The sequence below is a fragment of the Helianthus annuus genome, chromosome 5 (genome assembly GCF_002127325.2).
Source record: "Helianthus annuus cultivar XRQ/B chromosome 5, HanXRQr2.0-SUNRISE, whole genome shotgun sequence".
NCBI lineage: Eukaryota > Viridiplantae > Streptophyta > Magnoliopsida > Asterales > Asteraceae > Helianthus > Helianthus annuus.
Window position 1 is genome coordinate 37,411,599 of NC_035437.2, and position 22,148 is coordinate 37,433,746.

General features: G+C 36.8%; 2 protein-coding genes across 2 annotated transcripts; both read left to right on the forward strand.

Annotated features, from left to right (window-relative positions):
* The first annotated feature begins 733 nt into the window (after positions 1–733).
* On the forward strand, positions 734–6,575 carry LOC110940436 (5'-nucleotidase domain-containing protein DDB_G0275467). The gene is made up of 14 exons (XM_022181970.2): positions 734–977; positions 1,129–1,162; positions 1,285–1,482; positions 1,968–2,104; positions 2,184–2,333; positions 3,410–3,511; positions 3,726–3,890; positions 3,989–4,099; positions 4,196–4,290; positions 4,921–5,044; positions 5,595–5,684; positions 5,804–5,848; positions 5,934–6,254; positions 6,327–6,575. Exons 1-14 carry the CDS (start codon positions 933–935, stop codon positions 6,351–6,353), a joined length of 1,644 nt encoding a protein of 547 aa, XP_022037662.1. The 5' UTR covers positions 734–932; the 3' UTR covers positions 6,354–6,575.
* Positions 6,576–19,388: 12,813 nt separating this feature from the next.
* LOC110943042 (lysozyme D-like) lies at positions 19,389–19,742 on the forward strand. The gene has a single exon (XM_022184800.1). The coding sequence runs from the start codon at positions 19,389–19,391 to the stop codon at positions 19,740–19,742; it is 354 nt and encodes a 117-aa protein (XP_022040492.1).
* Positions 19,743–22,148: the final 2,406 nt, after the last annotated feature.

Consider the following 22,148-nt stretch of genomic DNA (forward strand, 5'->3'; position numbering starts at 1 on the left):
TTGTAATTATCAATAACTATCAAAGTTACTCTACAAATATACCTAAAAAAACCTAACCACTCCCCCCACCCCCAAAAAAAACCTAAACCCCCCCCCCCACCATCCCCCAAAAACCTAAAAAAAACCTACCCCCCTCCCAAAAACCTAAAAAAACCTAACCCCCCCCCCACCCCCACCCCCAAAAACCTAAAAAAAACCTAACACCCCCCCCCACCCAAGCTAAAATGCTAAAAACTAAACCCCCAAAAAACCTAAAAAAATCTAAAAAAATAAAAAAAAACACACAAATTATTTTATTTTATTTTTTTAACATTTTTATTAAAAAATCGCTAGTTTTAGTAGCAGCCAAAAAAAAAAATTTTTTTTTTTTTTGCTAACGAAATGTAGCGATTTTTTAATAAAAAATGTTAAAAAAAAATTGTATTTTTTTAGGTATTTTTGGTTGTAACTTTGATAGTTGGTGGTAATTACAAAAATGTCACCTTGTCTTTTTGGGTTTTCCTTCAATTTGTATGTTTAGTATGTTAAGATTATTTGTATTTGATCTTTTGCCTAAAAATATATTATTTAATTAGCAGGAGAGAAACTATAGTTCTTTTTAATGTAATTATAGAGTAAAAAATTGATGGATTAGATGTAAATGGTCTTATACCTCCCAGATATTGAAACTTTTCCAAACTCGACAAGATATCAGCCAAGGATAAAAAGGGATAAAAAGGGGATCGAGTGAAGCTTTGAAAGCGAGGGATAAAAAGGGGATCGAGTGAAGGCTTTGAAAAGAGCGTCATTGGCGGCGCTTAATAATACACACCACCATACACACAACTTAACTTCCCACAAAAATTAAACAAACCCTAATGGCCTTCCCACAAAAATTAAACAACCAACAGTTTTGATAACCTCATGAACAATTGATCATCTCTCTCTCTCTAATGGCATTCGTTCGAAGACAACTTTCTCTTCGCGCTTCACTCCTGGTACGCTTCTTCTTTCTGTTTCTCGCTCAAATGTGCATTTTGCCGCTAGAAATGCGTCACGAGCTGTTAAAATTTTGTTTACGGTTTGAAATTATGATCCGAAGCGATATATTGTTGCTTATGACTGAATCTCTATGGATCTGGTTTGCAGTTGGATAAATTTTCGACATCTGGAGTTCAAAAAGGTACCTATGATCTGTTGTATTACATCTGATATGGATATAACTATAGAAGACGAGTTTGTTGTGAATATAGGTGGTTTTGATTATTTTGTGATGGAATTTATGGTTTTCTGTATGGAATTTAGGGTTTGGGGGTGGAGGTTATAGCCAGAAGGCGAGTTTGTCATCTGAACAAAGTGTTGGTAAATTGATTGAAGAAGAGAATGTAGGTTGCTTGGGTTCGAATGAGGTGGCTAAAATTAGGGAAAAGTTTGATTTAGCTAAGAAGAGGTTTCTTGAGATTCCTGTTGCTTTGGATAGGATGCCTAAAATGAACCCCAAAGGTATACACATTGTCTGTGTTCTTATATATATAGTTTGAATTGGTATCTGGGTTTTAAAAAGCGCGCCTAGGCGCCAAGCGCCAGCCTTGGCGCCTTAGGTAGCCCAAGGTGCGCTTTTTACAAAAAGCCCCAAAAAAGCGCAAATTTTGGGGGTTTTTCTGGCCTTAGGCGCGCACCTCATGTACATAAGGTGTTTTTATGCTGTTTTTAAGCATCAAACTGATGTACAATAGGGTTTTTGGCTTGTACTTGTAGGTAAAATCATATATAAACCTTATTTATAGCTATATGTTGGATAAGTGATGCTAAAAACCTATGGGATATATATATATAAAATTATATAATCACTTTGCGCCTTGGGTACGAAAAGCCCACCGCTTTGCGCTTCGCGCCTCGGTTTTAGACCCCGTGGCCTTTGTGCGCCTCTCGCTTTTTAAAACCAAGATTGGTATAAACTTTTACAACCTTGACAATATGAATTTCAGGTATATATGTTAATAAGAACCTTAGATTGGATAGCATACAAGTTTATGGTTTTGACTATGACTATACTCTGGCACATTACTCTCCTAGCTTACAGAACTTGATATATGATCAGGCGAAACAACACTTAGTAAACGAGGTATGGCTCAAACCTTGTTCGGATGCTTTAATCTAGTCGTTTTATGGCTCAATCGGTCACTTTAACATTTTCTTATCAGCTTAAATATCCAGATGGTTGCTTGGAAACTAAATACGATCCGAGTTTTCCGATTAGAGGTTTGTATTATGACAAGCTAAAAGGGTGCCTTTTGAAGCTAGATTTCTTTGGATCGATTGAGCCGGATGGATGCTACTTTGGTCGGCGCAAGGTACGGTGATGCATTTCTAAGATGTTAATTCAGTGTTTTAGGTGCCATGCATTAATTTAAGTGATTCTCATTATTGTTAGCTTGCATGATAATCTGCTGCTTTTATCATTCTTTCTGTAATGTGTATTCTGGTTATTACATTGATACCAATCTTAAGTTAGTTTCGTTGTTAGTCAAATGGATGTTACTATCATGCTTATGAGTTATGACATGCTAAAGACAAACAAAGAATAGGTTGGTAATGGCATATCTACTTAACAGCTGACTGCTGTATATTTTTATCTTCAAGAACTTTGAGTAAAAGAGCAAAGAATACATTAGGGTGTTTCTAAGCTGTGTGGTTGGTGTAATTCACAAACATCATGCAAATTCATAAGTAGTTTTGGTGAATTGTGCATAGCTTGGGTCAGGGGTTATTTTGGAGAATTTATTGTAATGGGTCAGGGGTCATTCTAGAGAATTTATTATAATGGGCCAGGCCGCCAGGGGTCATTTTTGAGAAATTATTGTATTTAATTAAAGATGACTCATGAAATATGACTATTAACAAACCACATCCGATTAGTGTTTGCAAACTATTTTACTTTCCATCTGTTGATAGAAATTATAACTATGAAACTCAAATGTAACGCAATTAGTTTAACTTGGGCATTGTTATTCCCTAATTTATAGTTTCTAATAGTTCTACAGTTGTTACTTGGTGTGACCTATATCTAGTGTATTTATTTGAAATCATTTATTTTCTACCATTTTATTAGAGGAACATAAAAAAAGCAACAGAGTTCCGGACGAAGTGGTATATAATTTGACATATTAAAAGTATGTTTCCATCAATATCTTTGTTTGAGATATATGATCTTCAACAAAAATAGAACAACATATAGTAGTACTTTACTTTTGGAATTGCTATGCCAAATACGGTTTTGAACAGTACTGTTGCTCATATAATATGCATGCATCACATCTCATGTATGAATAGTGCATCATAGTTGATATAACGTGAAGTGAAAGCAAATCTTTAACTTGTAATTAGTTGTCGAAAAGTTCATGAACAACCTGGTTGTTGTCATTGACAGCTTAGTCGAAAGGAAATTGAAGAGCTGTATGGAACACGACATATCGGCCGTGATCAAGCACGAGAACTTGTCGGTTTGATGGATTTCTTTTGCTTTAGCGAGGTTCGTATAATCGTATTCTTATATTTGCTTTTAAATATTTTTTTATCTATTTATAAGGAACAGTTGTTGCTTAAATTTTTGGAATTTACTCTCTTCCCACCATTGTCTAATTTGTGTGTGTATTGTTAGATTTTATTCGTATTAGGTTATGCACAACAGTTCACTCTATGGCATACCGTGTACCTTTGTATAATTTGGTTACCTCTGTTTCTAGGTATGCCTTATTGCAGATATCGTGCAATATTTTGTTGATGCCAAGCTGGAATTTGATGCTTCTTACATATATCAAGATGTTCGTCGTGCAATTCAGCATTGTCACCGAAGTGGCTTGGTTCACAGGGGAATTCTTTCTGACCCCGACAAATACCTAGTTAAAAATGTGCGTTCTGTTTAGTAAGTATATATCTATGTTGCAAAATCCAACCGTAACATGTCTCATAACCAAAATATTTATATTATTTTTTGGTCTTTATGCAGGGACAGTTTCTATCTTTTCTCAAAATGCTTAGGGAGAACGGGAAGAAACTTTTCTTGATGACTAATTCTCCCTATTATTTTGTCGACGGAGGGATGCGCTACATGTTGGAGGTTAACATATAAACATTTCATAGAATGATTGAAATCACCGTTTGTTAATATCTGATCTTATCATAAGTTTTTAAATGTTAGTTTCTTGTTTATTAGGATTCTTTGGGTGGAGATTCCTGGAGGGAACTTTTTGAAGTCGTGATTGCAAAAGCAAATAAGCCTGATTTTTACACATCTGAACATCCGTTTCGGTTAGTTATCTTATCTCTATATCTCATTTCTTTGCATGTAGGGCTGCAAACGAACCGAACGAACACTTGTTCGTGTTTGTTTGTTAGGAAATATATGTGTTCACGAACTGTTCATGAACACTTACCGAACGAGATTTTCTGTTCGTGTTCGTTTGTTAAGGAAATAAACGTGTTCATGTTTGTTTGTTAATTTTAGGTAACGAATGTTCATGAACACAAACGAACACAGACAAGTGTTCGTGAACAGAATATATAATATACACATTTTTATTAATATTTTATATGTCAGAATCCTGAAGTATTTAAATAAAATATAAAAATTACAAACACTATTGAACTCTCGAACACAAACGAACTTAATCGAACACGTTATCGAACATTCACGAACATAAATGAATGAACATGGCCTCTGTTCATGTTCATTCATTCATTTATGAAACAAACAAACACAAACGAACTTCTCGCCGAACAGTTCACGAACTGTTCGCTGAACGTTTGGTTCATTTGCAGCCCTACATGCATGTCATCCATTGCCTTAAAAGTATATAGTTTTTCAAGATTTTATTATAAATTGACATGCGATTTAAGATCATACAAGAATCTTGATATTACTTCCATGACATTATGCAGCTGCTACGATATAGAGAAAGACAACCTAGCCTTTTATAAAGTCGATAAATTTCTTCCAAATAAAGTTTACTACCATGGATGCCTTAAAAGCTTCTTACAAATTACCAAGTGGAATGGTCCAGAGGTAAAATTCTTCAATTATAATTTGCATATTATTTTTTAGAGTAAAATGCCATTTTCGTCCCTGAGGTTTGGCTACTTTTGCGACTTTCGTCCAAAGGTTTGTTTTTTCGCATCTGGATTCAAAAGGTTTGAAATCTTGCCATTTTCATCTGACTCGTTAACTCCATCCATTTTTTAACGTAAAGCCAAAGGTATTTTTGTCTTATTAGAGTATTAGACATTTTTGTGATGATTAAAGGGTTTGGGTGGGGAGAAAGTCAACAGAGATGGATCTTTGTTTCTTATAGTGTTTTTTATTTTAATAAAAATGTCTAAAAAGACGGAAATGGCCCTCATTTAACGGATGCAAATGGATGGAGTTAACGAGTCGGATGAAAATGGCAAGATTTCAAGCCTTTCGGATCTAGATGTGGAAAAACAAACCTTTCGACGAAAGTTGCAAAAGGAGCCAAACCTCTAGGACGAAAATGGCATTTTAGTCTTTTCTTTATTATTCATAAGTTCAAGTTTTACATTTTGAAACTAACAAATATTGTTACTAAGGGGTGCAGGTAATATACTTTGGGGATCACCTGTTCAGTGATTTGCGAGGGCCTTCGAAAGCTGGTTGGCGTACTGCTGCAATCATCCATGAATTAGAAGTATGACGTCTTTTACATGCCATTATTATCATCTTTTCTTTTGACCTTTTAAGAGTCAACCAAATTAGTTTTCAATTTTAAAGTCATTAATGCTGTTCATTGGTTATTGTATGCTGCAGCATGAGATAAAGATACAAAACGAAGATAGTTACCGTTTTGCACAGGTATCATTGGAATAATAATTACTCATGTATGTCACTTTCTTTTACCGATTATTATTGTTTTATTTATTTATATTTCCAAATACAGGCAAAGTTCCATATCATACAAGAACTTTTGGGTAAACTGCATTCAACTGTATCCAGTAAACATGCATGTGATTCTTACAAGTCTCTGTTGAGTGAATTAAATGACGAGAGACAAAACGCACGGCGCACCATGAGAAATATGTTTAATGAATCTTTCGGGGCAACATTCCTCACCGACACTGGCCAAGAATCAGCTTTTGCGTATCACATCCATCAGTATGCCGACGTGTATACGAGCAAGCCTGAAAACTTTATGTTTTATCAACCCGAAGCTTGGCTTCATGTACCCTATGATGTTAAAATCATGCCACATCATTTAAAGGTATCATATTAGATATTACTACCTAGAAGTTCTTGTTATATGTGTTAAAGAAATTGATTTTGGCATTTGCAGGTTTCATCAAGTTTGTTTGAGACTTGAATTCTGTGATAAAAATTGGAGAAGAATAGCGGGATACAGAGAACGACAGGGTTGAAGGTGTAAGTTTTGCTCTCTGTACAGATTCATTGATTTTCAAGAGAAAAAACCAATTTAGAAAACAAGCACTCTCAATATTAATTAGTCATCTCATAAGCAGATGTTAATGTCATAACATCGATCAAATTTTGAATACAAAATGTATTCTTTTGTTGTTTTGATTTCTTTGACATCTTATGTTGGTAGTTGCTTGAATGTAGTGGCGTTCATAAACTGTTTAAAACAACGAAACCTATCGATCTGCCCAACTCAAAAGCAAGTCAGCTAGTTTGAGATCTGAACGGTCGGTTTTGATGATTTGGTGGTTCAACGGTTTGGTTCGGTTTGGAGCATAATGGAACCGGCCGCGCAAACTGAACCAACCAATTAACTTTTATTATTATTAGAGTGTGTAGTTATGTATAAGTATTATAATCATAAACCATCACTAATATATTTTAACTTTTTTTGTAATACAAACTAATAATTTTGAAAAGAAAAACGTCAGGTTCGACAAACCATGCTGTTAAACCCCTGCTTTGCTGGCCCAGCCCAGTAGATTTGGTTTGTCGTTCTTTGGAACCGTAGTTAGTGGTTCGACCACACTTTTTGTCAAGCTGGACCGTGAACGTCGGGCCTGGTTAGTGTTTAGAAATAGGTGCACAAACAGGTCTGGCTTGCCCAAAAACCTGTGTGACTTGAGTTTAAAAAATTCTGGGATGAACCCTGTAAAGATGGTAAAAAATCCGTGTTCCCATAGAAGCCCAGCCCAAAAGCCCGGTGTTTTTTTAACATTAAAGTATGAAACTGTTATTATTAGCCATTAGGTGCCTAAAGCCCTAAAGAGAGCAGTTTGGCAAAAAGGTTCCAAAATTCCTGGTTAATGTAAAGCCCAAAAAACCATATCCTCGTGAGAAGCCCAAAGGTCCGGTCTTTTTTGAAAGGAACATGAAATAGTTATTATGTTTGAAAAAACTAGTGGTGGCTAATCCGATTTTGAATATAAGTAGGCATCAAAGCCTAAATTACGCATCAATTAACGCTCTAAATCGCAAAAAGACGGAAATACAAATGTATATATAATGTATTAAGATATTATAATATAGTCTACTTCATCGCTGTCCTTAGGATATTCATAATGTATGTAGAAAGTGCTGATAGTCGCAATTAGGTTTGATTGTGTGACTGATATTAGTCACCTTGTAAGTTACTCAGAGGTCATTATGCAACAAACTAAATGTAAAGTATAAGTAACTGATTTAGGCGGTGTTTGTTTTTTCATAAAAACCTCTTCTGGCCTTTTATGTCTGTGCCGCGCAGACCACGCGCAGACGTTTAGCTCTGCAGACCGTTTGTTTTTTAGAAGACATTTCATTAAAAAATGTCTTCAAACCTCTGCGCGTCCTCTTCCACACGCAGACATGCTCCAATGTCTTCTCACCTCTTCCAACTTCTTCTCAAACCAAACACCCACATAAACCCCCAAAATAGATACTTGAACAAGAGTTTATCATATGCAAATCTGCAATTGGGTTTTATTTGTTGAAGAACCACAATTACGAACTACAATCTACCGATCAACAGTGGCGATGGATTCTAGAAGTTGTAGGTGATGAGTGGCGACGTGGTGTTTGAAGGTTGTGGGTAGTCTGCCGGAGACGGCAGCAGAGGCGGTTTATCAGACAAACAAGATCCAGAGTGAATTCCACCACTGTTCTGGCTCCTATTTCGACAGCCTGGAGCCACCTCTGTCACCAGAACTCTTATATACTTGACGGAATCAATGTATTAATAGATTTAATTGGATACTATATGGACTTGAATACATCTGGGTGTAATATGTAGGTGTAATGCATTGATATAAACGCCATCTCAAATACATCGAATTGGAGTTTTTGGTTCAGGCAAGGTTCTGAGGTGGTTGAACAATTTCGATATAATACATCTCGAATCCATTTGATGTAATACATAAATTGGATTTAAATTCCTAGTTGATAAGTGATACTGCCTGGTTGTAGATTATGGATTTAAATTACAGGGTATTCTAGTGTTCGATCATGCTAATTGATTGAAGTTGTTGAACTAAAAACATTGACAGTTTCAACTCTCATGAGTAATGCACTTTTTGTATTGACGGTGAAATGATGAAACGGGGTTTTATTTTTTAGATCTGCAGAGGTCCTTGTATACCATAAGGCTTAAAAGACAAACAGTCTTCTTCCCGTAGACTGCAGAGGGTTGATCCACCTCTTCTCGTGTAGACGTCGGCAGATGTGGTCCGCAGACTGCAGACCTTTTGTATCTGAAAAAACAAACACCACCTTAGTATGCTGCAAATGACAGCCATAACACGCTCTGAACCATGGTTGCACTCTATGTGCTTGCTTTTTATAAAGCACAGCACATTTGCCTCACCAATGGTAAATCATCATCATCACCTAAGTCAGCTAACAGGTTCAGAACCGTGGCTACAGATTATCTGCTATGTTTTTATAAAACGTCACAGCGTAACAAACATAATAATGGACCATTATATCTCTCGAGTAAAGTTCCCGTACAAATAACTTTAACGTACTAAACGTACGAATAGCATGAAAAGGACAAAAAACAGGCGGTGACATTTTTGTAATTATCTGCTTGTAGGGTAATTATCAAAATTACTCTACAAATGATACTGTAGAGTAATTTTGATCTTGTAGAGTAATTTTGTAAAATGTTCTTGTAGAGTAATTTTGGTCTTGTAGAGTAATTTTGTAAAATGTTCTTGTAGAGTAATTTTAATCAAAAAACTATACCTCACCAAAAAAAAACCCCAAATCCCCCCCCCCCCCACACACACACCCAAACTAAATGCTAATAACTAAACTATAAAGCTAAACCCCATAACTAAATGCTAAAAAAATTTTACAAAGTTACTCTACAAGATCAAAATTACTCTACAGGGTCATTTTACAAAATTACTCTACAAGATCAAAATTACGCTACTCTACAAGATCAAAATTATTCTACAGGGTCATTTTACAAAATTACTCTACAAGATCAAAATTACGCTACAGGATCATTTATAGAGGAATTTTGAATTGTATGTTGTTTGATAAACTTGCAGAGTAATTTTGATTCACTTGTAAAGTATTTTTTATTCACTTGTAAAGTAATTTTGATGCAGAGTAATTTTGATACACTTGTAGAGTAATTTTGATAATTACCCTACAAGATCAAAATTATTCTACAAAAACATTTTACAAAATTACTCTACAAAGATAAAATTACTCTACAGGATCATTTGTAGAGTAATTTTGATAATTACTGATAATTACGAAAATACCACCGCGTTTTTTCAGCAAAACCTTTAGTTCGTAAGTTTTGTACGTTAAATTTATTTGTATTTGATCTTTTGTCTATATCTCTTGGACGAGCCATTCGTCATCATCTCATCATCATTGAGTGTAACACAACTTAACATGTAACAACACAGATATATCTAGTAGATTTCTCCCCAAGGGGATGGTTACGGCACAAGACACATTCAGGGCCGTCTCCGAAAATCTTCGAAAATTTGTGGGCCTTGTGCGAAGATAAAATACGGGCCCTTAAAATATAATTTTTTTATAAAGAATATACAAAAAAGTTTTAAATATATGAAAATGAATTAAAAATTTGTGGAATCACCCGCATGTTGCAACGGACTGTTTTTTTTTTACGTGGAAACGTAGATAAAAAACACATCACATGCGCATTTGGACAATTGTAAGGGTTAATTCAGAAAATACAGAATAGTTACGTCGTAACTTTAAAAATTGTTATTTACAATCATGTAAAACCATCGTAACCTATTCAAATTTATTTAGAAAATACATAGAGTTGAAAGAAAAAAAAAACAAAATAACACTTGCTTCATAAAAAAAAATGGAACACACAAAACTAACAAAAAATCAAGTAAAAACGAAGCTATCAGGATTAGAACCTAAGGTCTGCTTGCTAATAAAGTGACTTGGGAACCATCCATGCACTTCATCATGTCAATTTCCAATTCAGTACTTATATATTCTAAATTCTACAACGTAACTTTATTAAAAAAAAAAATAAATTTTCGGGCCCTTGAAGGGTTTGGGCCCTGAGCCGTCGCCTACCCCGCACCCCTTCCGGGCCGGCCAGGACATTTATGCTAAAAACAATGAGAACAAATCCTAGTACTTAAAAAATTAAACTAACACGTACTAAAACAACACATACATAAAAGTAGCACTTTATAATTATATTAGCACGTGTAAATCAAACCAGATAATTGATTTTAGTACACATGTAAATTATATTAGCATTTTTCTTTGTGAAGAATTATATCAGCACATTGAAACCAAAAGGATGATTCAAAAAAAGAATTAATTGTTCGTTAGCATAAAAATATAGAGAATTCAAATTGACGAATTGGAAATAAATAATTCCACCTAACTCAATTTGGCTGATAATAATCCCAAGTCAGTTATTGGCCGATAATAATCTGAACTGGTCAATTTTTTTTTTTTTTTTTTTTTGTAAAACAGTCCGCCGTTAAAATAGCTTAACGAGGTTAAGTTTTTTTTCCGAATTACAAACCGATGTTTTAGGGCTTTTGATCAGAACGAGGATACGAGTCAATTGATGTAAAACTTACCTCGAAATTGTGCTCGAAATGGCTTGATTTTTGTTAATTGGAAGTCTAAACACCCGAATTGAAGCATCGTTTTCGTGGGTTGGGGCAATATTTCGATGTAAGTTTTACATTAATCGACTCGTATCCTCGTATCCTCGTTCTGATCAAAAACCCTAAAACATCGGTTTATAATTCGGAAAAAAAGTTAACTCCGTTAAGCTATTTTAACGGTAGACTATTTTACAAAAAAAAATTGAACAGTTCGGATTATTATCGGCCAATAACTGACTTGGGATTATTATCGGCCAAAATGAGTTAGGTGGGATTATTTATTTCCAATTTGCCTTGATACTATTTAGGTTATTATTTGACCTCTTCTCTATTTTTTTTAACGATAAATTTGGATCACTGACGAGCCACTAGAGTATCATCGTGCCACCAGGGAAACCACCCGATCATATCCATCTCCACAAGGCTATAATGCCTATACAATAATTCAGGAGGATACCCAATAAATCCGAGAAAAAAACCCCTGTGAGAATCGAACCCAGAACCTTAATGGCCCATAAGCCTTATCTCACCCCTAAAATGTCACTAGCCTATAATACCATAGACTTACCCCTTCTCTATAATTAGTTGAAATTGTACTTTCAACAAATCAAGACCTGTCAGCCAAAGTCAATGGATCCACAAAGTATATAAGGGTGAAAGGGGTGGTCACCTTTTGAGGAGAGGTAAACTCTCCACCCAACCAATCAAATCTTGCCATGTCAATTCCTCGCTCTCTAAGTCCTCTCTTGCACTAAAACATAAGGGGTGGTCACCTCTTTTGATGAGGGATAAACTATTTTTTTTAAATATAAAAAAAAATTGTGATTGATTGAAAAGAGTGGGCCCCACCATTATTTAACTCTCTCTCTCCTTCCCCACTTCTTCCCCAATGTGGTAAACACTCAGAGCTTATTTACTCAATTACCTAGTTGGTGAGGGTCGGCGGCGGTATTGCATACAAGCTTCCCTGGTACATATTAAACTGTATACTTTCGTATTCTTCAACTTATTAGACATTAGAATCATAGGTAGTTTGATTATTTTGAATTTTGAGGGTTTTGGTGTGTTTAGCATGAAAAAGATGGGTTTTGGGATAGAACTGGACACCCCATCTAACCTAGACGAGGCATAGACGAGCATTTTTTTTTTTAAATTCTTATTATTATTGATAATTGTTATTATTATTATTATTAATTATTATTATTATTATTATTATTATTATTATTATTATTATTATTATTATTATTATTATTATTATTATTATTATTATCTATATATGATAAAAAATAAATTGAATGAACAGTGATTTATTATTAAATTAAAATTAAAATTAGATTAGAATTATTTAAAACTGAATAGTAACATCATTTAAGAGATGAGCAAATGGTATCGGGTATAGGTATCGGTCTCAAATTTACCAAACCGGTGTATTTTTGGTATCGGTGCCGTACCATTACCGACCGGTACCGAACCATACCATACTAAGTATATTCGGTACCGGTACCCACTTTTGGGGATTTCGGTAACGGTATTTTCGGTAACGGTTGATACCGAGCTCATCAAATCCTGTAGCAACGCAACAATGCAAGTAATTGCACCGTTTAGATTACTTTTCATACACACAATAAGTAAACTGTATTTCGTTTGAATGAGGTTTTATATACACAACAACTTATTTTGCTTTCTTTTTTGTCTTTTTTTGTAATGAATGAATTGTAGCATGTAAAATTAACTTGGATATTTAGAATATTGATGAGCAAATCGTATCAAATCCTGTAAACGAACCGGTATCGTATCGGTACCAAATTTACTATACCAAATCATTTTCGGTACCAATTTGGTACCCACCTTTTGGCGTTTTCAGAATCGTTACTTTCGGTTCGACACCGGCTTAGCACCATACCTGTATTTATTGATTTTTACCTTCAAATACCATACCATATTGTACTGAGCATTTTCGGTGCCGGTACCTAATTTCGATGATTTTCCGGATCGGTACTTTCGCTGCCGTTATCGATACCGAGCTCATCCATATTTTAACGTGTTAGCACCGTAATAACTGAACTGAAAACAACCGAATTTCCAACGTGTAGGACATGTGGGTCCTATTATTGTATATTAGGTTATTTAAAATCGCTTTTTTATGACGGAGTGACTATCCTTACCACGTCATTTTATTTATGTTTTGATATTCGTTATCTGTTTGCCGTTGCTGACACGCCTTTTGTAGTCATTGGGTCCCGCCGCAACGCGCGGACGGAAAATAACTAGTTTGTATAATTTTTATTAGTGTTATTATTATAATTATAATTATAATAACTTTTATAAAAATAATAAATATTATTAATATTTTTAGTATTATTATACATATACGGTATTTTTTGCAGATTATTATGGATGAGGTAGAGGATCAGATCCACGCGGCTGCGCATCCGCAGGGTCCGCAGCGGGCTCCGCAACCGCCGGTGGATCAACTACACGGTCACGCGTACCTGGAGTTTACTGCCAGCACCGACCCCGCTCGTCATTACGGGAAGCTTAGGAGGATGCACGTCGGAGCGCATGTCGTGGTCGACTGGGATGCACTGGAGGCCATTGGTGAGAGGCCTAGACTCCGTTATTTCATTTCTGTGGATTCGCCGTGGCATCATCTATTTGAGTTAGCACACACGCCGACCTACAGGGAGCTGCTGGTCGAGTTTTTATCGACGTTCACATTTCACCCTCCTCGGGTCGACCAGCCGCTTGCACAGCCATATGCTCCCCCTCTCCGCGCGAGGTTTCTTTCCGGCTTGCTAGTGTTTGGCGTGCGATGACGCTACCAGAGTTTGCGGTTCATAACAGTTTATACTTGCAGGAGGATATCGCTACAGATGTTTATACAGAGGGGCTAGTAGTGGTTGATAGACCCACCCTTTTAGGATTTTGGGAGGTGGTTGCAGAGGCAGACCCATTGGAGCACCTAGAGGTGTACAAAAAAACTGATTACGCAATCGAAACCGGAAAAAAAACCGGAACCGGTTTTTCTAAAAACCGGTTTTTTTTATAACCGGTTCGGTTACAACCGGTTTGACCGGTTATTAATCAGTTACATATTTTCTGGCCCGGTTCGGTTTTAAAACCGGTTTATAAAAAAACCGGTTATTAAATCGATTATTTAAAAAAAACCGGTTAAAAACCGGTTAACCGATAACGATATAAAAAAAACCGGTTAAACCGGTTTTTTTTGCCCAGCTATAAAAAACGGTCATATGACCGTTAGAACCTTGATATAGCCGTTTTTTTTGTTTTTTTTTTTTTTTTTTTGACCAAAACTCATCTCAAACTTAGTATAAAAGGGTGGTGGGTGTTTAGGTTCATTCACAACACTTGATAACCTTCAAAAACTCTAAAAAAGTCCCTCATTCTTGTTCGATAACTCTCAAAACGCTATGGCAACGTCTAGTGCCCATGATTCGGTCCATGTTGGCGAGTCTACAACCGACACGGTGATTCGTGTTGTTCCAACAAAACGCAACCCCGAGATTTGGTCACATTTTGATTTGTGCGAGATGGCCAACGGTAAAAGAAAAGCGCGTTGTCATCATTGTCTAGGTTTTTACGCCGAAACCGCAAACTCCACGTTGAAGCAACACGTCGAAAAACCGTTTTGCAAGGCGTTGAAACAACAAGTTGGTGGTCAAGCTTCCATGGCAAGTGATGGCGCTAATATTTTCAACTACAATTTCAATATGGTTAGGGATGAAATGGCGAAGTTTGTAATCCAAGAAAGTTTGCCGTTCAACCACTTCGACAACCAACGCTATACAAAGATGGTTCAACGAACTCTCCAACCACGATACACTCATGTAAGTCGCGCTACTCTTAGGAGGGATTGTTTAAAATTGTGGAAAAAAGCTAAACTAGAATTAATTTCTTATTTTGAAAAATTAGAAACCGGTGTTAACTTGACTAGCGACGTTTGGTCCGCACCGCACGGTTCACCCGATTCGTATATTTGTGTCACCGCCCATTGGATTGAACCGGCGACGTGGCAAATGATGAAACGCACGATTTTGTTTAAATTGTTCGATTACCCTCACACCGGTGAAGCTATATATAAAGTAATCGACAAATGTATTACAACATACAAATTGGAAAATAAAATTTTTTCAATATCTTTTGATAACGCCTCAAACAACACGAGCGCGGTAATGCGTTTAAAATTAAAATACAATCCGATTTGTGAGGGTACTTTTTTCCATAGCCGATGCGTTGCACACATCATAAATTTGGCCGTTCAAGACGGTTTAAAGGTTATTGAAACACAAAAAGAAGCTTTCAAAAGAATGTTACGAAGTATATTTAGTAACACTCAAAGACATTCAAAATATATTAAAACTTGTAAGGAAGCGGGTCGAATATGCTTAGGACCCAATTGAGACGTTGCTCATAGGTGGGACTCGACTTGCATTATGTTTGAAAAAGCTATTTTGCAAAAAGAAAGTTTAATAGAATTTCATAACCTTTTGGCTAGTCGTGGAAAGTGTTCGCCTTACCACCCATCGGGTTGGGAAACTATTGAAAATGTTACACAAGTGCTTCAAGTTTTCAAAACATCAACAAAGACTTTATCGGGGGTTTATTATCCAACAAGTTCATTGGTACTTCACAATTTGTTTAAAATGTGTTTGAAAGTAAACGAGTTGTCGGTTAGAGGTAGACCATATTGTGACATGGCGGATACAATGAAGGAAAAATTAAGAAAATATTTTAAAGAACTACCGGCGGTTTTCACTTGTGCCTCCGCTCTAAACCCTTGTTTTAATATTTTTGGAACCGGGTCTTTGATTGAAAAAATTGCACACCAATTGAATTTAAACACCACTCAAGAACCAAACTTTGGTGAAGTCGCAAAATCTCGTTTCAACGATCAACTTTCAAAATTGTTTGATGTTTATGTAACAAAATATGGTTCAACCTCGTCACACATTCACGCGTCAATGAGAAACGCCGCTTTCGGTGAAGGTTCAAGTCAAATGGAAGATACCGATTTGTATGTTTATAACCAATTGTATGATGAGTCGAGTCAAATGCATCGTGGTAACACTAGTAGTAGTGAACTCGGTCGGTATGGTGGGCCGAACTTTCTACAAATGATGAGTTCACAAGATTTTAAAAATTTTGATTTGTTGGCTTGGTGGAAAAGTAAGGAAGATCAATTTCCGATCTTAGCCACAATGGCCCGAGATTTACTAACGGTCCAAGCTTCTACGGTAGCTTCGGAAAGTGCTTTTTCTATTAGTGGTAGGGTGATTTCGATAAGGAGGACTCGACTAACACCTAAGGCGGTTGAGATGTCGATTTGCTTAAAAGATTACTTGGATGCGGCGGAGAGAGTTCAAGACAAACGTTCACTCGAGGAAGAATTAGATTACGAAGAAGAAGTTTACGAGGACGAGGTCGAAGCCGAATTGACAACCCCAATGACCGACGAAGAAGCCGAATTAGATGAATTCCTACGCAATAGTTCGGGTTCGGGTTCGGCCGAAGAAGATTAAACAACGCTTCTCAAGATATATTTTAGTATTGTAGTTCCACTAAAAAAATATATATATTAGTGGACGTTCTTGCGGATTAATAGTTTAAGTTTACGCATTTCGTTTGTTATGTTTATCGTTCGTATTTCATTGTTATGTAATCGTTTGTTCCAAGACTAATGATATTATTATGTGTTTAACTTTTTATGAGTTTATTGTTAATTTTTTTTATAAAAAAAACTGCATATAGCTGAAAAAAACAGCCCAAATAGCTGAAAAAATGAAAAAAATAACATTCTGTTAACTTCCTGCATGTTTCTGCACAACCGGTTATTATTCCGGTTTTTTTTTTCGGTTTCTGTTAACCGGTTTTTTTAACCGGTTTCACACATATCGGTTAATAATCGACAGATAAACCGGTTTTTTTAAAACCGGTTACAATATTTCCCAGTTAAAACCGGTTATTAACCGTAACCGGTTAATAAAAAACCGGTTTTTTTTTTGCTGAAAATAACCGAACCGGTTATTAACCGTAACCGGTTTTCCAAAATAACCGATTTGTACACCTCTAGGAGCACCCCAAGGCGAAGGGGAGGATTTCACATGTTGATGACCCATTGTATACGTACGTACGTTTGTTACAGTAATTACTTGGATTATTATTATTATTATTATTATTATTATTGTTATTATTATTATTATTATTATTTATTTCGTTAACACTATCTACAGGTATCTACATATGATGCTCTCTACTTCTATACGGCTCGCGGCCACATCCGTGTGAGTGGTGTACGAGCACCGACCTCTTTTTCTTTTACTGTTTGTTGTACATGAGGTCGTGCACACTTGCACACGGTCTAGCCCAGTACTTCGCTTCCGCCCATCACCGAAAGGAGCGCATATTTTTGTATGGCGGCACGTACGTGAACGTCATTGCCCGTTCATTGGGTCTTTTACCTGAGGCGGACCCACACTTACTGCCGGCCATACATCCGACGAGGAAGGGTTTTCAGATGTTAAAAAACGAATTATTTAAAAAAGTTAAAAAAATGATTTTAAAAAGAACAATATATAATGAATCGTTTAAGAAAAACATTAAAAGACAAACAATTTTAAAAAGAACGAGTTTAATAAACAAGTGGTTTAAAAATGAATAATTTTAAAAACGACAGACGGTTTAAAAAAAGGTTAAAAAACAAATGATTTTAAAAACGACGTTTATAAAAAACAAACGCTTAATGAAAATACATATTTATTTGTATATATAAAACATATTTTGTTAAATAATAATCTTGAAAATAACAAAATAATAAAAAACTTGAGTATTTGCATTAAGAATCTCTTAAATATTAAAAGAACTTTGTAATTATCAAAAACAGCCCCTAAGGTATATAATGAACTAATTACCCTTACACTTAACTGTAAAATAGTAATAAAGTTAGTGTCAAGAGCCAAAACCGTTATAAAATACAACCTTAAGTTCTGATATGTTAAAAGATTCATTTTTAGACTGAATTAGTTAAACTGACTAACCATAGGAGCTAAAACAGTAATTTACTCTTGTTTAAAATAGTATACTATCTTTATTGAGACTGTATTAAAATAAAAAATAATATTCTTAACTTATGTGGATTTTTTTTTGTTTTGATCTTTATTGATAACTGGCGTTTGTAATGGTTTGGATACATAATTTAAGAGAGAACTTTTATTAAATTAACCTAGTAATTGCGTGTTAGAATTTATTTGTGAAACAAGATAAATTATAGTGGGACGAAATGAATCAAGTGGGTCGGCAGGCACTTGTCATAAACCTTATAATCCTCGAAACTCGGGGTTAAAATCAGCCACAATTGTTTGTACTTTTTGTAGTCCACTCATTATTATTTTAGGTGGTGTTTGTTTTTAAAGAGGTAAAAGATCTTCAGTCTGCGGACCATATCTGCAGACATCTGCAGGAGAAAAGGTAGACCAAATGTCTGTAGTCTGTAAGGAGAAGAGTGTTTGTTTTTTTTTTTTACATAAAAACCTCTTCAACACACACACAACAGACACTGCAGACCTTCTTCTCTCTCTCTGCCTTCATCTACCACCACCACAACCACAACCATCTGCCACCACCACGTCGGCTACCACCACCGCCACCAACACCGCCATCAAAACCCATCACCACCGCCGATCTCTCTCTCTTCTTTCCCTCTCTCTCCTGTCGCCCGACCCCCCTCTCTCTCTTCGTTCCACCACCGCCATCAAAACCACCACCACCGCCATCAAAACCCACCACCACCGCCGATCCCTCTCTCTTCTTTCCCTCTCTCTCTCCTGCCGCCCTCTCTCTCTCTACGGTCTCTCTCTAAAAAAACCCTAAATTCATACCTGGAGATGTGCGGGAGACGGTGGAGTTCTCGAGGTGGTGGGGTGCGGCTGGAGATGTGCGGGAGACGTCAGAGGTGGCAGCGGTCTGTGGAGGTGGTGGCGGTCTGTGGAGCAGGAGAAGGGTGGAGGAGGAGAAGGGTTCTTTGTGTTTTCAAAATGTGGAGGAGAAGAGGTTGTGCAGACCTTAGAAGACATTGATTCATGTCTGTATGAAGAAGAGGTCTCGCAGACCTTTTTTAATGAAAGGTCTGCGAGAAAACAAACAAGCTACAGACCCTTATGTCTGCGCGTGGTCTGTGCGGCGCAGAAATAAGAGGTTCTGAAGTGCTTCTAGCAAAAAACAAACACCACTTTAATTTCTCCACTTAGGCCAGGGGTGTGGTATACCGCCCCTGGCCACCTCATCGTCGTTAGCGTCCCATAATGGCATTCATGAAGTTCCTACTACTTCTTGCTTTACTTATTGCAACTTCACCCCTTTCCATTTTAATTACGGAAGGCCGACTTTCACACAAGGAAGTATTTATTAACCTTAGTGGTGTTGGTGTCGGGGTTGGGGCGGGTGTTGGGATTGGGTTAGGAGGTAGTGGAAGTGGTTCCGGATCAGGTGCTGGATCTAGATCAAGATCAGGATCGAGGTCTAGCGCCTCGTCTTCTTCAAGCTCATCGAGCTCAAGCAACAATGGCGCTGGAGGAGGTGGCTTTGAAGCAGGCTCGTCTGCAGGATCCTATGCGGGATCCCGCTCTGGATTGGACACCGAGAGGGAATCTGAATGAGGACGCATGTATATCATTTTATATAATGTCACCCTATTTAAATAAATAAATGGTGATACACTGATACTGTTTCTTCATACATTACATGTGATTCTTCTTCATCTTTTTTACTTATAATACTAAGGGTTTAACGACCTGAGTCCCCATAAGCATTTTCTTATGGGGATACACTGATATTGTCACCTTCTCCATAAATAAATTACTTTTTGAGTCCCTGTGTTTTATGGGTTTTAACCACTTGAGTCCAAAAGCAAAAAGCTTAACGACCTGAGTCCCCATAAGCATTTTCTTTAACCATTTGAGTCCAAATTTCTAACTCCATCCACCAAGTCTGTTAACTATGAGGGTAATTTGGTCATTTACACACAAAGTACAAGTCTTATATGCACATTAGTACAAGTCTCTTCTCTCTCTCTAAACACCACCGCACAACGACCATCCCCACCACTGCCCTACCATCATCCCCACCACTGCCACCACCAGTGTCACACCCCCAAAAATACCCCTAGCGAAAACCCCCGCGAGGCGTGTGACGTACCAGGATCTAACCACCAATCATATTGAACTCATACAAGATTTTAATTAGAAACTTTTATTCATTAAAACAAAGTGTTACATTACATAAAGTATAACTCAACGTGTTCAGCAGAAGCATAAATCGTCAGTTACGTATTTCGTAAACCTAGTATATGACATTTATTAAACTCGTCTCGTGTTTCCATGTGTCACGACCCATGACCACTCCAGCTTCCCAGACAGCAAGTTCCACATCCACACATATCTAAAACCTGCGAGCATGCAAACAAGTGTATCAGACAACGCTGGTGAGTTCACAGTTTTTTGAAAACGTTTGGTTACCAAGTGTTTAATCCAGTTTAATAACAATTCCGAAAGTAATGTTGATAATAACTCGAGTACCGTACAAGATGGCTCCAGATTGTTTTGCCCGTCCCCAATGCCCCCTATCTAAGCATTGGTCATGATTAAGGTCATTAGTTCACGCCCGTCCTCTCAGGTACGGTGTGAGGTTGCCAAGCCTAATAGCGCTATCAACTAATACCCCGTTACCTCTCAGGTAACTATTCGGTAGAAGATGGGACTTAAGGTGATAGGAAATGAGTGTATTATCCAACATCCCGTTTTTTACCCAGAAAAGACTTATTCCTCTCAGGAATACCCGATTGACTGTCCCACCCACCGGGATGCATGCTTAAGAGAAGTGAACTCACCTTAGAATGCTCGGTATGTTATATTACCCGTTCCAAGTTGGTCAACCATACCCTACCATGGTTACCAAGAATAGTCAGTATAATATTCACATATATCACGTATCCATCGTACACGTTACACAAGTATCATACAAGTGAAACACACGTCCTTATACGAGTTGCAACCGTTTATCATGCAATCCATTGATTCATAACGTTTATCCTAAAGTCACATAGCAAGTGTATGGATTTCATATGCCAGTAAATCACATAACAGTACACGTATACTAGCAGGTTGCACTCAAACATGTAACATGTAACATGACAATTGACACATATTGGCACTCTTAAGATCTAACAGTAGGTGTACTGCAAGTCCACGAAGAACCTGCAACCTATGAAAGATCCCCACGAAAAACCATAGTCCACGAAGAACCTAGTTCTTCATTGACTAGTCTTCTGTGGACAGCCATGGTTCTTCGTCACTATCATATATGACGAAGAAGCTTCTTCGTCGTGAGGTCTTTCGTGAGTGTGCATTCCCACGAAGAACTATTCTTCGTGTGAGGGCTGCATGACAGCAACATACAATAAACAGTTTATTATTCTTGTTCATACAACCCTAACTGGCAGCCGTTATCATCATATCAATACAATCAATGTGCACATGAATTCTAATCATCGCCTATCAGTTTCATCATGATTCAAGTTTTAAACAGATCAACATCACATTGGTTATCATCATCAGTAATCTAGCAAGGCCCAAATTAACATTTAATCAATTCCAATAGATGAAGACCTCATATAAGCACCCCATTTAATCCGTGAACATCATTCATAATCTCGACTCATGTTTACTAACTCAATACCAATCCTGTTTACGCATCAACATAAATCAATACTTGACACCCAACCCTTTCCGTAACCACCTATTACGAGATCATATTCGTGAATATCACACCAGCCGAAATCATCAAGCCACACTTAAACATCATTCATTAATTCACCATTCAAGCCGTTTATTAACAATACTCTAGGTTCAGGTTCTTATCTCACATACATGTTATAACACACATGTTTCTAAATCAATAACTACGATCACATACAAACAAACAATCAAGAAATCATAGCTAACAGGCTATCGTACTTACCGAATGCAAGCGGTGATGTTTTGAGGGTAAGAGGGCTTCGATGAGAA